General features: G+C 43.8%; 1 protein-coding gene across 1 annotated transcript in view; it reads left to right on the top strand.

The window, feature by feature from the left end:
• The window catches only part of SFXN4 (sideroflexin 4), an 11,745-nt gene extending 817 nt beyond the window's left edge, over positions 1-10,928 (top strand). Inside the window, exons 3-14 of the mRNA XM_014945205.1 lie at positions 608-682; positions 1,328-1,354; positions 1,451-1,505; positions 2,266-2,291; positions 3,682-3,732; positions 3,818-3,883; positions 3,999-4,067; positions 5,043-5,133; positions 7,163-7,278; positions 8,279-8,364; positions 9,526-9,640; positions 10,621-10,928. Of these exons, the coding sequence (XP_014800691.1) occupies positions 608-682; positions 1,328-1,354; positions 1,451-1,505; positions 2,266-2,291; positions 3,682-3,732; positions 3,818-3,883; positions 3,999-4,067; positions 5,043-5,133; positions 7,163-7,278; positions 8,279-8,364; positions 9,526-9,640; positions 10,621-10,698 (855 nt within the window). The 3' untranslated portion in view covers positions 10,699-10,928. The remainder of the gene's footprint in view (positions 1-607; positions 683-1,327; positions 1,355-1,450; positions 1,506-2,265; positions 2,292-3,681; positions 3,733-3,817; positions 3,884-3,998; positions 4,068-5,042; positions 5,134-7,162; positions 7,279-8,278; positions 8,365-9,525; positions 9,641-10,620) is intronic.
• Positions 10,929-14,266: the final 3,338 nt, after the last annotated feature.

The raw sequence follows: 14,266 nt of genomic DNA, 5'->3' as shown, positions 1-14,266 counted from the left end.
CCCCCCCCCCCCCCAAAGACAAAAGAGATAAAGTGAGCCGCCAGCGAGGCTGTGCTTAAGTAATAACCTGCTGCTGGAGGACTGGAGATGAGGGGCTGTGAGGGAGGGCAGCTTCACTGAACTGCACCACAGGCACCCAAAATCTCTGCAGGCCAGTCCGTCTGCCCATCCCTGGGGTGCAGCTTCATCTGAAGGTCATGAAGCTCCTTGATTCTCCTCCAGGTGGCTGTACTGAAAGGAAGCCTCCCCTAGGAGGGAGCACACCTGAGTTGTAAACGCTTTTTGTACCAGAGAGTGATTGTTACAGTTTTCACAATAATTATGAGCCCTAAAGTTCAGGTGCGTTTATGTAATGAGTTGAAGGGTTGATACATAAAAGGACCGAGGGGGGCTGAATAATCTGAAAGCATTTTTGTGACTTTCTTGTGAATTTCTTATGTGTCAAGGTGTGTTTTTGTTTTAAGTGCTTTGGCGAAGGACAGGTGCATTAGCTTGATGTTGTGTGTTTTTAATGTGTCTTATAACTGATATATTGCTCTGTAGAATATTGAAATCTGAGTTATTTTTTTTCTGTTTGGTTTCTTTTTTTTTTTCTTCTCAAATACAGGGTGAAATAAGAGCCACCAGGTTATTAGTACAAGACAGCGGAAAGGCACTAAGTGAGCCCATACAGAATGATCAGGTATTTCGGAGCACGACTTATTGGAAACAGATGTGTCTTTTTTCATGGCTGAAATGGTTGCTATTAGTATAAGATCTGGCAGAAAGAACACAGAGATTCAGGTGGACGGGATATCACAAGAAGAGCTCATTACTACAGAGATTTTTCTAATCTGTGAATCTGATAGAAATTTCTTGGGATGACTGCTGATGCCAAATTGCATTATTGCCTTAACTATTGGCTTAACTCTTCCCATGTGGCATTTAGTACCTTGTGTGTCAAAGTCTAAAAGGAAAAATAAAAACTTCTCTGATTCCAGAAAAGCTGAAGACTTAGCATAAGTATTTAGGCTTTTAGCCGTATTTAAGTATTGTTGTTTTCTGTTTTAAAATATCTACTACCTTAGCTTTTTAAAATTAACTTTCTGTTCTGCCTGAATGTGTACTTTGGTGCTGTTACACAGCACATGGGATGTAAGTTATATTCAACAAGGAGTATATGGAGAGAAATTTTAGGGAAAAAATAATGAAGGGGGTGTATATATATACACGACATTCTGTATGAAAGTAGGTTATTGGGAAACAAAGATATAATAAATTTAGGTAGAAGATTTTTACCCAGTCTCTTCTGAAACTTGATTACTAACTTAATTTTCAAATTGTTTAGACAAAACGAGCCTTCCTGCTAAGCCTGGTAAGTTTACAAAATATTTAGAAAGTTTTTTTTCTTCTTTCTTATTTCAAGTATAGCAAATGTGATCTAATTTGACTTTGTTTTTTTTCTTTTAAGTCCAGTGTACATCCTGATACAGACAAGATAATTCCTGCTGTGTTCAGACCTCCAGGTGAGTCCCCTTAAGAGAAGTTTTGTGCATGTGACAGAAGCATCAGAGAGGAATAGCTCATAGTAAATAGCCACTGTGATATTACAGTGATAGTCTTCTCCCTACTGAAAAACAAAGACTGTTCTGTCAGTTGCATTGTCATTTTTGTTGAAGGTTTATTTATTTACTCCTACAGTCCTCTTGAGGAATTTTCCCACAGTTCAGCTGGGTGGAAACAGCCTGACCAGTCTCTGGTTTTTGTCACTACAGAATGAGTTCCCAAATCCCTCCACACGTGAAACAGCCTACTATAAGCTACATTTTCACTTGATGAATGTGGCCACTGTATGAATTCACTTGCTGTGGTGGCAGATAAAGTCTGCTTGGGGTGATGTTTAGGGAGCCACAGGTTGTTCATCAGATATGACTACACTTAGTCTATTTACTGATTACCTCGTGTAACCACTCCCAGCTGTGACAGCCTTTGTTGCCACCTGCTTCTTTTTTAAATAGAGGCAGGAGAAGCAAGTTGTGTTCAAAACTTGGTTATATAGTTTCCAAGTAGCCAGGTGGAGTGCAGTTCACTAGGGGTCCTTTAGGCTATAAGCTGTGACTGGGTATTCTGGCTTCTTTAATAAGGAATGTGAGACAAAGGTGGGGGTTTTGTGGGCTAATGTTTTACTTAGAGCTGAAACTAGAGGGGGGAAATTAGGGGAATTTTCTGCTCAAAATCTAGACTTGGCAGTTACTATTACTGAAATTAAATTTTCTTTCTTTTTAGCCTTCCTGCCCATATCTCTTCCATTGGTGAGTAATCATGAAAGATGCTGGTGTACCCCAGGGCTTACATCTTTCCAAAGCCAGGGGTTGAAGGGAGGGAATAGAAGGTTTTAGGTTTCTTAGTTGTATTTTCAGCACAAGCTGAGTAATCTAGAAATTGAGCCCTTAGGGAATCTCATTGGAAGTTCAAACCTTTTTGCTACCTTCCTTCAGCAGTATCCAAAGAGATTCTTCATGTGTGAAGGTCAGCTCTCTGCTGCAAGGTGAAATTTGCTAGGCATTGAGAGCAAGGCCTAGTTTTGGTCTGTTTAACCTCAAGAAAATTGGAACTGCAGTAGGAAGGAGTTAGAGCCTTGTGTTCTGTGTTTCTGACCCAGAATATGAATTTTTTTCTTATGTAAATTGTGCATTTGCAAGTAGGAAATGGTGTTGTCAAGAAATTACAAAACATATAAAAATAATCTCTCATTACAGTGCTCAAAACTGCACCATTTTGTTTAATAAAATTTGTAGCTGTAATTATATGCACCCTTATTCATTTAGATGTATTTGTCTTTGGTTTTGACATATGAGTAAACGTGCTGAGATATGTCATTCCATCTAGAGATGACAGCAGGAATTTACATGGCACTACTAGAATGTATAATAAAAGTCTTAATGGCTGTTAAATTCATTAAGAACAGGAACAGAATTAACAGAAATACTTCTTTTTGGTATTTACAGCTTAACGCTCTTTCATAGATGTGGTTAGATTTGACGCTGTCATTAATAACGAAGGTAGTTTATCCACTGATGTTAAATGAATTATCCTTCTCTGAGGCGTTGGGCATTCCCTGCCCTCCTCTTATTCAATATTTGCCTTATCTTGATTGACTCTATCCTTTAAGAGTGCTCCCCAGCTGGCAGGCCAGACCTCAAGGAAGGCTGTGATTTATTAAAACTGAAGTTCTTATTCACTGGCTTGAGTTGGGAAGTAAATCCTAGAAACTTTGATCTTAGATCAGGTAGATCTAGTATTTATATCCCCACTAGCCAAAACAATCTGACCCTTTCGCATTCGCTACTTTAATTACGTTTTTATTACCTTAGTTATTTTATTTGCATATGTTTAAGCTTCACAGATATAAATGCTTTTTTGATTTTGGGTAAGAAAGCATCTTGCCCAAATATTCTTGCACGCAGTGATTTAATCACTGTGCCTCTGTGTTTTGTATTGGATAAAAAAAAAGTGTGTATGTCACACGTGTGACAAGACAGTGTGTCAGCCTAGGGGCCAGGCCAATGGCTTCAGGTGCTGCCTGGAGCTTTTGGTGCTGCTGCAAATAGTAACGTAGCAGTTCTCTCCGTGCCCACCACTGCTCACCAAAAACTTCTGGACTCATCCAACCTCATTTTCTTGTGTGGTTATTTCTCTTAGGTTATTGCTTCGTCGTTTCAGCTCCAGGCAAAGCAAACTTTTTTTTGCCAGGTAATTACCTCTTCCTTTCTACATTTACAAGCCTTCCGGTCTCAATCCCAAACTCATTTTTGCTTATAATCTCTCCTTCCTGCAGTTCGTGCTTCACGCTTATACCACAGGATTCACTCTGTTAAATGGAAATGGTACCACAAAGGCTGAAGTATGTGTCAGTTTTTATTTTTTAAATCGTTTTACTTATACAAGACCATTTTGAACACGATTTACAAGTGTTTTACAAATGCACTTACGGAGTATGTTTCTTCTGTCCTTCCTAGGAGTATTCAGTTCAACAAAAGCAGATCTTCTATGGATTGGGAGCCATTTCCTATGCAGCATGTATTGGTGTATGTATTTGCTCAATGGTTGCTTTCCTAATAAGCCCTCCTGAGAAGGGTTAGGTGCTGAGATAATCACACTACCAGATATCCTTCAGAATTGAGCTTTAATGCTGTGCTCTGATGTTTTACCCCATAACTGTTGAGAATAAGAGTTTTCCTGATCATCTGTCAGCCAGTACCTTGCTTAGCTTCCTCTGACGCTTCCTCTTCTGTCCTTTTCTTTATTATTCTGTAAACTTAGAAAGTGGGTGGTGAGAGGAAATGGCCAGGGTTTACAAACGCAGAATAACTCATTGGGTTCCTTACTCTCCACACTAAACAGTGATTTTCATAAGCCTTCTGGCTGAAAATTATGGCTGTTCCTGCTTTTGTGAGATGGACTTTCACCTCTGTCCACTGGGCAGCACAGTTGGGCCAGCAGTGCTCAGGACTTCCCAGAGGTCTGAGGAAGCAGCTATGCCCAGGGGTGACTGTGGAAGTATTTCCCCTTTGTCCTCCAAGGGAGACTCAGTGCTAGCTGGTGTCCTGGCTACTTAATCCTAAATGGAGCTTCCTGCCAGTGTATTATGGGAATATGGAAACTGCAGAGAATTGGGAACAAATGCACAAATGCCCCAGGTGTCCTGCTTGGGGGAGAGAGCAGTGTGTGTCACAAGGCAGTTGGACAGGTGTCCAAGGAATATTAGTCAGAGGTAATTGTTTTCCTTTTTCTCTCTTTGTATTCATACTGCTATTTCCTATACATAATGATGTTTAAATTTTTTTATCATAATATTTTGTATTCTTGTCTAAAAGAGTGATCACAAATACCTTCAGTGACTAGAGAACATAGGTATTCTGTTGGAATGTTAACCCAAGGCATTTGTATATTTTTATAGGTGGTAACTATGTACTAAGTCATGCATTTATTTTCCTAAACTGTAGTATGTGCTGAAATACTGCATTTTTTAAATAGGTTTCTGTTTCCTCCCAATGCCTTAGGCTCTTCCTCTTGTCTTCATGAATCGATACACACTGAAGAGTTTGTTTACACAATTAGTTGTCAAAAAACTTCTACCTGCCCCTCTTCTTGGTGAGTATAAAGAAACGGTAGGTCCTGCAGCTGGTCTGAGGGCCCTTTGCTGCCCTCATCTGACTGTAGAATTTGCTTGTCCTTGCACGGATGTGGTCTGGCTGTTTCCTAACCTCCTTCTCTGGCTGCCTTTGCTGGGTACCATCCTTCCTCTGTGAGAGTTCACTCCCACTGATCAGTGGAGCTGACTTTTATTTGGCACTTGCTGGTTTTTAGTGTTGTTGCTGCAGAGCACTCTTAGAATCATAGAATCATAGAATTTCCCAGGCCAGAAGGGACCTCCAAAGGTCATCTAGTCCGACCTCCCTGCAGTCAGCAGGGACACCCCCAACTAGACCAGGTTGCCCAGGGCCTCATCGAGCCTCTCCTTGAATATCTCCAGGGAAGGGGCCTCAACCACCTCCCTGGGCAACCTGTTCCAGGGCTCCACCACCCTCACAGTGAAGAACCCTCTCCTCATCTCCAGTCTAAATCTGTTCCCCTCCAGCTTGAAGCCATTGCCCCTCGTCCTGTCACTGCAGGCCTTTCTAAACAGGTTCTCCCCAGCCTTCCTGTAGCTCCCTTCAGGTACTGGAAGGCTGCTATTAGGTCTCCCCGGAGCCTCCTCTTCTCCAGGCTGAACAACCCCAGCTCCCTCAGCCTGTCTTCGTAGCAGAGGTGCTCCAGCCCCCTGATCATTTTAGTGGCCCTTCTCTGGACCCGCTCCATCAGGTCCATGTCCAGGTTCTCTTCTGACCTTTGTATGCAAAGACATACAACTGTTTCTCCAAAGACACCCAGGGATGGAGTTGGCGTTTTTCTTTTGCTTGGAGTTCTTTTGCTTGGATGTTATACCTGAAAGGATCAAGAAGGCAGTAGCACTTGAACTGGCACGCCCTGGTGTGGCACATACATGGCACCAGAGTGTGACACAGCTCTAGGTGTGCGCTGGCGTGGTTCCTTGCTCAGCCAGCAGCAGCCCCAAGCTACCGACCTGCTGACAGTGTAGAAAGTGGGAGTTGTTACAACAGAATATCATTAGACTTACAAGGTAATGGGACTCATTTCATTACTGGAACAGCTCTACTGGCATGGTGAAGTTATACCAGGACAAGTTTAACTATTTGATGTCATTGTTTTTCTAATGGACTCATTTCATTACTGGAACAGCTCTACTGACATGGTGAAGTTACACCAGGACAAGTTTAACTATTTGATGTCGTTGTTTTTTCTAATCGAGTGTGACACGGCTGTGGGTGTGCGCTGGCGTGGTTCCTTGCTCAGCCAGCAGCAGCCCCAAGCTACCGACCTGCTGACAGTGTAGAAAGTGGGAGTTGTTACAACAGAATATCATTAGACTTACAAGGTAATGGGACTCATTTCATTACTGGAACAGCTCTACTGGCATGGTGAAGTTATACCAGGACAAGTTTAACTATTTGATGTCATTGTTTTTCTAATGCCATTCAAAGAAGTTTTTGGCTTTTCCTAGAGGGAAACTAGTAAAATTAAAACAAATGTCATCTCCTCTCTTCCAAGTTATGTGAGGTGGCTACTCAAATCTTTCCAAGGATCTGCATAAGAGCTTTCTGACTTGTTTTCCTTGGAGCAGGTGTTAAAATATGCTTTGATTTTCTTAAGTATAGAGAGAAACCTGAGGGTAATCAGTTAGTATTATCCCAGCAATTGACAAGTGCCGTCTGTTACACTGATGTTTTTATTGAACAATCCTGCCAAAACCAAACACAAACCCCTCTCCTTTCTCTTAAGAACAAGGTACTTTTGGTTTGAGCTGGATGACAGTGATTGAAAGCTCCGAGTCCGTAATGATAAAGCACCTTTAAGATTGGGGCCTTAAAATCTCGCTCAAGCTTCTGAACCAAAAATTAAGATCCCAAGTGGATTTTTATGGGGCAGTCTCTTCTTCAGCTGCCGGGTTATCCAGTTGTGAACTGTTGAACTGGAAATGTGAAATGCACGTAGTTACGAATGTTACTGTTGAGATAGTCCTCTTGGCTATTTCAAAGCAAAATCCTCTTTAACTCTGCAGGCTTGACGAGTGCATTCACTGTGGCTGTGGTGAGAAGCCCAGAATTTGAGAACGGAATTGAAGTGATGGACAGGAATGGCAAAGTTGTAGGAGTGTCACAGAAAGCTGGTGAGAAGGTAGGCCAGGGGGTGGAGGCCCCTCTTGATTTGCCTTTTATTCCCTTCTAAGAAGGGAATGTGATGCTGAATGTGATGCTGAGAGTAGACAGAATTCCATACGTTGAAATGAGGAGTCCCAGATCAGGTGCTGGATCTTTGGGTGGGCTTAGACTAGGTCTCTGGAACCAGGTTCCACAACCCTTGTGTCTTCAAGGGTTGGTGGCCTCCACAGACCAATATACTGAGTGCCAGAGGTGAGCCACAGAGACACCAGCACAGGAATCTCTGCTTTCCCTGGTCACCTCTGAAGGAGACAACACTCTTGGACCTTCTTCTGATGGGACACCTCAGAGAAGAGCCCTGTATTGTACATATCATGTGCACCTTCCATAGTGGAAATATTACTTTTGGGAGTGCCTCCCAAAGGGCAATGCCCTGATCTACAGCATGCTCGTGCCTTTTATCCTTGGGCTGCAGCTGCTGATCAAGCTGTCTCTGTGCTTGCTCCTTGCCTTGCTCATCAACATCCTCTGTAGGGCCTGGCATGGGAACTAGAGCAAGGACTTGTATTTTATGTGCTATCAGTGACCCTCCCATTCCGTGCTGCTCTCCAGAGGGGAGGAAACAGCTACATGAGCGTAAGGATTTGTGGGCAGCTGGGGAGAGAACTTCAAATAGTTAGGATGCCCAGAAGGTATAACTGTTTGGAAGAAGTTCAGCGCAGCTTAAAAAAAGCAAACCTCAGCAAAATCATTATCGTGGTAGGAAAACTTGATATGGCACCAGGAGTTTCACTTCCTTTTTAAGGTATTTCTCAGTCACCAGTGGAATATTTGCCACTTGTAGGTGTTCAGTTTCCATTTAAGAAAGAATTCCTCTAACAAATACTCTTATCTCTCATTTACCTGTTACTGGAAACTCCAGAGCACTAGACAAAGGAGTGCTCCCAGAAGCACGTGGTATTTGAAGCTGCACAGGGCACTGCTTTAACAACATTTATTTGTCTCTCTCCCTGAAGGCTGTTAAAGAAACAGCATTGTCCAGAGCAGTCTTGTTTGGGACAACGTTCTCCCTGCCAGCTGTGCTGACCTACTTTGTGGAAAGGTAGGAGCTACTGCTGAAGGTGCCTGCTCGGTGTTTATTCTGGTTTTCAGTCTGGCTGTTACCACTTGGCAGTTTTTCCTTGGGTTTGCACCATTACTTGCCTTGGCAGGAGTGATTATCTGTGACGTTTCTGTTCAGCTACTCTGATTCATTTAGATAAATGAATCTGCTTACGTCCGCATCCGTGCTGTGAGGGTTGGCAGGAGGTTGTGTAAAAAAACTCTGAGGGTTTCCTCTCTGCTCCATGCAGGAAACATGGTTGTGCTCTCTCCACAGGCTCTTTTCCACCTGCATTCCCTGGTGCCTGGTGTCAAGGCTGTTCACAGCACTTAGCTCAGATTTGTTATTTCTGAAGAGATAATACTGCACTTGAATGTGCAACTAAAACGGGATCCCAACTTCCAAATAGCTTTCCATGTATCTAAAACATTTTGTGGCTTTTGCAACGTTTAGAGACCTTGTATCATAAGAAGAATTCATTGTATTGTTGTAGAGAATTCTTACCCTGCCTTGAGTTTTTGGTTGGGATTATCTGCCATGTAAATAACACAGGTAATTTAGTATCACCTAAATCAATTCCCTGCCCCCCTTTCTTAGCTTAAGGGGCTCCTGTTATCAGAAGATGTACGTGCAGATGTAAGCTAAAATTTTAAAGTATCACCTAAATCAATTCCCTGCCCCCCTCTCTTAGCTTAAGCTTCTGTTACCAGAAGATACATGTGCAGATGTAAGCTAAAATTTACAAATATATCAAGTAATAAATTTTGCCCAAGGCAAAGTAGGACTGCCAAGAGGAAGTAAATCTGAAAGGAAAGAGGGTAATGCAAGAGAAATCTTAGTCAAAGGACTGAGACACTTTAAAGCACTAATGCCCCTTCTTTCATTATTTTGATCTTGCTGCTTATTTCCTTCATCTTGTATTGACAGTCTGGGCTTGGAAAATGCTGCAGCTAAATACAATGAAAGGGAAAGAACAGGAAGTGAGGAGTAAGAGCATAGGAAATAAAGTAAGAAAACATCTTTAGGATTTGTAAGCCAAGGTTATTATTAATTTCAGTGCAATTTCAACCATTAAAATAGTAGCTAATGCTCTTTGTCTCGCTGTCAGATTATTTTTTGAGCCCAAACTGACACACTTAACTTTTTCAATGTCTTGGACAGAGCAAAACTGGCAAAAACTCCACGTGCTTTGGCTTTAATGCGAATGTTTATGATTACGTCAGTACTGGCAGGGATGCTGCCCGTCTCACTGAGCATGTTCCCGCAGTGTGGGGAGGTAAGTCCTTTCACAGGAATTGATTTAGGATTGTTGTTACATTAAATAGTCATTCTGTAACTATGGCAGCAGTCTTAAGGCCACGTAGAAAATATTAATGGGATGACTGTGGCTGTGCATCTGAAATGGGGCAGCAGAGAGGCTGCTTGTGAAGGCAGGACCCCAGGAAAGGGCCACCTTCCCAGCAGGGCTTAAATGGAGGATGTAGCCCTGGAACCTGGGGCTTTGGAAAAGGCCAAGTGAGAGAGGAGCCTGGGGGCTCCTTTCTGCATTTATTTCCTCTCCCTTCTCAGCGCTGTGAGAATAGTCTCAGAAAAATCACAGACTTGGCTCTTGCCGTTTTCACTGGCTTCTTTTATTTGCCGAAACTTTCTGGCATTGTAATCTCTTGGCTTTGGATTTCTTTACCCTTGTTGCCATAAGAGATTAACTGGACATAAATGAGGGGATTTGGGAGAAGCTGTGTACTGGGAGCCTGGCTGGTGGGTTCCCTTTGAGCGTCCCCATGGCTCAGCCCACAGCAGACGTTCTGCTGGGTGAGTCACCCACATATTTACAGTTGGACTCGATGATCTTAAAGGTCTTTTCCAACCTAAATGACTCTGTAGTGAATGGAGATGACATCACTAATGCTCTGTTTAGGTCTCTGGAATACCTCTAATTTTAAATAAAGCTTATTTATTCCCCTCTGTGTGCACAAGTAGAAAATGTCAGAGAAGGAAAAAACAGCCCCAAAACAAAAAAAAATCCCTCAACTCCCCAAATAAACAGAGAACCCCAAATCCCATAGTTTTGCTTCTGAATGCAGAATTTCAGTTTGTGCAGAGTTCAGTGCAGTAAAGAGGACCTAATGTAACCCCAAATCCCATAGTTTTGCTTCTGAATACAGAATTTCAGTTTGTGTAGAGTTCAGTGCAGTAAAGATATAACATATATACCAGGCTATGGTGGTGCTGATTCCCTTGTTCTATCCATTGCAGATAAAGCGAGCAGACCTCGAACCAGAAATTCAGTCCTCTACAGAAGAAACGGAGCTGTTCTACAACAGGGGAATTTAGAGATTGGCTTTAATATATAAAAGCGTGCTCGGGTTGAAGTGAATTCTGAATGCGTCGACAAATCCAATGACTGACCAAATCAGGAGTTCAGGGTGGTGGATGTGCCAGGCCTGGTGTGGTCTGGAAAGACTTTGCAAAGCAATTTTGCAGGCCCCAGCTCCCAGGCAGATCCGTGCCTGTAACTTACTGCTGCCAGTGATAGTTGTACCAGAAAGCTCTGTAACACAGTGTTGTCACAAACTGTGTTCTGTACACCTCCTCCCGTGGTTGATTTCTTAATTAAAAAAACTATTGAATACAAAATTGCAGTTTTGGACATGCTGCTTTCCAGGAACAGAGCTGGCAAAGGCAGGAACATCAGGAGCCCTTTGGGTAAAGTCAAACTGGTTCTTCTCAGAATCCTCACTTTGTATGTTTCACTGTATTCAGTAACGCTCATCTCAAGGATGAGACAGAGTGAGGTCACCAATTAAAGTGATATTTGACAAAGCCACCCAGATGGCAATATAATATTGGTTAAATTTAGTTGTTTAAGTTCAGGAGCTGAGTGTCAAACTTGTCTCCAAAGTGACTCTTGGCTTTCTTGACATCCTTGAAGGAGTTGTGTGGCCTGATGCCTCTTGAGCTTTAGAACTTGGGCTTTTTTACACTGAAGCCACTGGGCAATCATGTAGCTTTCTGACCTTGTGGGTAGACAGTGAGGAATCCAAACTTTTGCAGGTTGATGGTGTTTATCCAAATAGAAAAGCTGCCCTTTGAGATGTGGCAGAAGGTTTAGCCTGTCAGTCGATGCGGCGATAACTTTTGTTGGTCGTAGGAGGTTGTTCAGGGGAGCAGGGCTGTCTGTGAAGAGCTGCAGAAAGAGCTTACAATGCCAGATGTAAAATCAGGTGAAATAAATACCAACTGGATCAGTGGGTGGCAGAGGGGACAATCCAGCCTCAGGGCTGGGCTCTGAGCTGACTGTTAGCAGTAGGAGTGGATTTAGGGCAGTCACAGAGAGCTCAACATGCAGTTGAACTCTGAAGTTCTTACCAAAGGGCATTAGGGATACTAAAAGCTGACAGTAAGAGGAGAAAAGGCATTTCCCTCAAAGGGCATCCATTAAAGAATACCAAATTCATAGAAACTACATGTTAAAAAAGTTCAGCAGGTTCACTGGAGGGTGGAAGGGGGAAGTAGCTTATCTGCTTGCCCTCTCTCCTGTCTGCATTTTGGTGGCCACTGGGATATGATGTTTGGCTGAACAGACCTGTGGTCTGGCCCAGAACCTCTCCTGGGGGGACAAGGTAGAAAGCAGCTCCACAAGCGTGGCAGGAGACCCCGTGGTTGCGATAGCTCTAGGCAGGGGTTGTAGGAGAGATGGCTCTGAGGTCCCTGAAGGTATTTGGTGCTGCTGTGTCTGAGAAGGATAAACATGCACTAAGTAATGTAATAATCACTTTCACAGAAATAATCTTACAAGTACAGCTCCAAAATCTGCCATAATTGAACTTCCTTAGAGCCCAAGACCCAGGGCACTGCTCTGGTGTTGCTGGAGGAGGAGATTTCTTTTCACAGTGTGAGGGAACCAAAGGTTTCCCAGTTCTGCTCCATCCCAAGAAGAAGACAGACAGCAGGACAGAGCAGAGTGAGGAAAAACAGCCGGCAGGAAAACAGTTCCTGCTGTGCTTTTGGCACCAAACAAAAGCAGGAAGTAGGGGGTTGAGTTTAGTTTCTTGTTTGAGTTCTGCCTTTTTGGAGCCTTCCTCTGACAACTGACAGCAGGGAAGGGTCAGAGGAGGAGAGGGGAGCAGCAGCCTGTCCTAAGGAGCTGTAGGAAGGCTAAGGAACAGGCTGTCAGGCTGTTCCAGGAGGACAGTGTGGGTGCTGGCTGTGAGCTGCCGAGCCTCAGGGTGGCAGAGGGTTTGCACTGCTCCACTGGTGTGAGTTTTTACAGGTAAAGGACTCTGCGGGGGACACTCAGCCTTGCCTTCCTGAGTCATGGGCTTAACCAGTAACATCCTATCAGGGTCAACAACATAAAAGCTGGGTGGGACCAGAGGCCTGCTGAGCCACGTGTCATCTCCAACAGCTGCCAAAAGGAGACAGCAGAAGGAAAGATCCCATCAGGCTCAGCTGGAGAGGACAGTAGGGAGAAGGAGGCTTTTTTTTCCCTCAGCCTGCCTCGCTCACTGAGGTGTTCATCTCCTTCCACGTCTTTAGTAACAGCTCACATTGACACTCAGGTTCTCTGACCCCCTGTTTCTCTATTAATCCTATTCCAATAACATACCAACATTAACAAACCAAACTCAGAAGGGGTCTAATTCCACTCTCAGTAAACACTAATTGGCTCTGCAATGAAGCCCCACACCTCTCCCCCGGCTCCTTTTTTAAACATGATTTAAGAACGGCTAGTTCTTAAATGCTAGTTACGTGAACCACAGCGGAAACAAAGAGGGGGAAAAAAACACCAAAACCAAAAAACAACAGTAGGGCAAAGCCAACAAATTGAAGATAACACATTCAGGAACTTTGGATCGCCATGGTAACTAGACAAGCTATAAATTCTCTGGCACCGCACTTGGATGTTTTAAGCAAATTGATGTCATTACAACTCTGAGTAAGGCGTGTGGAACAGGGCTGATAATAGTCTCTGTTATTACAGCTGCCCATTATCAAATGCCACCACCTTCTCACTGAACACTCGAGATGGAGTTTGCCACGTTAAACATGGCCCCCTCAGGGTTATTAAATGCCTCTTTCCTTTCCCTCCTCCTCAGCAACGTTTCTATTGCCCCAACCAGAATTTTCCAGAAGAGGAGGGCAGGCACCTGCCATTTAAATTGTCAGCCCTGGGTGACTCAGCTGCTTCCCAAATCAGGGCAGGAGAAAGACATTGCTAAAAAGGCCTTGGCATCCTTGGTCTTGAAATAAAATTGTCATGAGACTTCATTTCTGGACCAGCCGGGACCAGCCTCCTGGTTGTCCAGAGGGATGAGGTAAGTGAAGGGAACAAGGGACAAGCAGCAAAACATCATGTTTGAAGGACTTGGGAGGAGAGTCCACACCTGTAGGAAAACCTTCCCCTTTGTAACTCAGAAGATGAACAACATCCCAGCCCAAGGCAGGTCTTTCTCCTGCCTTTAATGCTGGCTGGTGTGTTCAGTGACAGTGTGTGAGTGGTGGAACCAGTTTAAGGTGTGGTGAACTACAAGAGACGGAAGCTTTCAGCTTCAAGGAAAGCCCCAGTCTCAGTGCAGCACAATTTGGGAGCAGTTCCCCACCTGCCTGGCTCGTCATCTTGACATTTAGGAACATGCAATGAGGCTTCCACATCCCTTTCATGTTGCTTAGAAAAAAATTAATATGTAAATCAGCCACTCCCACGTCAAGAAATAGTGAGATCAAAGCGTTTCCCCAGCTGGAGCTGGTGTCCCTGTGCTCCCCCAGGGCTGTAGCCCAGCCACGCTCGCTCCCTGCAGGCCCTGGGGTGGAGGAGGAAGGATGGAGGCGGGGAGGGAGCCCTGCACTGCAGCTCCAACCCCATCAGACACCCAACACCAGGAGCTGTTGCCTGGTTTTT

This window comes from Calidris pugnax, unplaced genomic scaffold (assembly GCF_001431845.1).
Source record: "Calidris pugnax isolate Ruff unplaced genomic scaffold, ASM143184v1 scaffold89, whole genome shotgun sequence".
Lineage (NCBI taxonomy): Eukaryota > Metazoa > Chordata > Aves > Charadriiformes > Scolopacidae > Calidris > Calidris pugnax.
The sequence above is the reverse complement of the archived record's forward strand: the minus strand, read 5'-3'. Positions and strand labels throughout refer to the sequence as shown.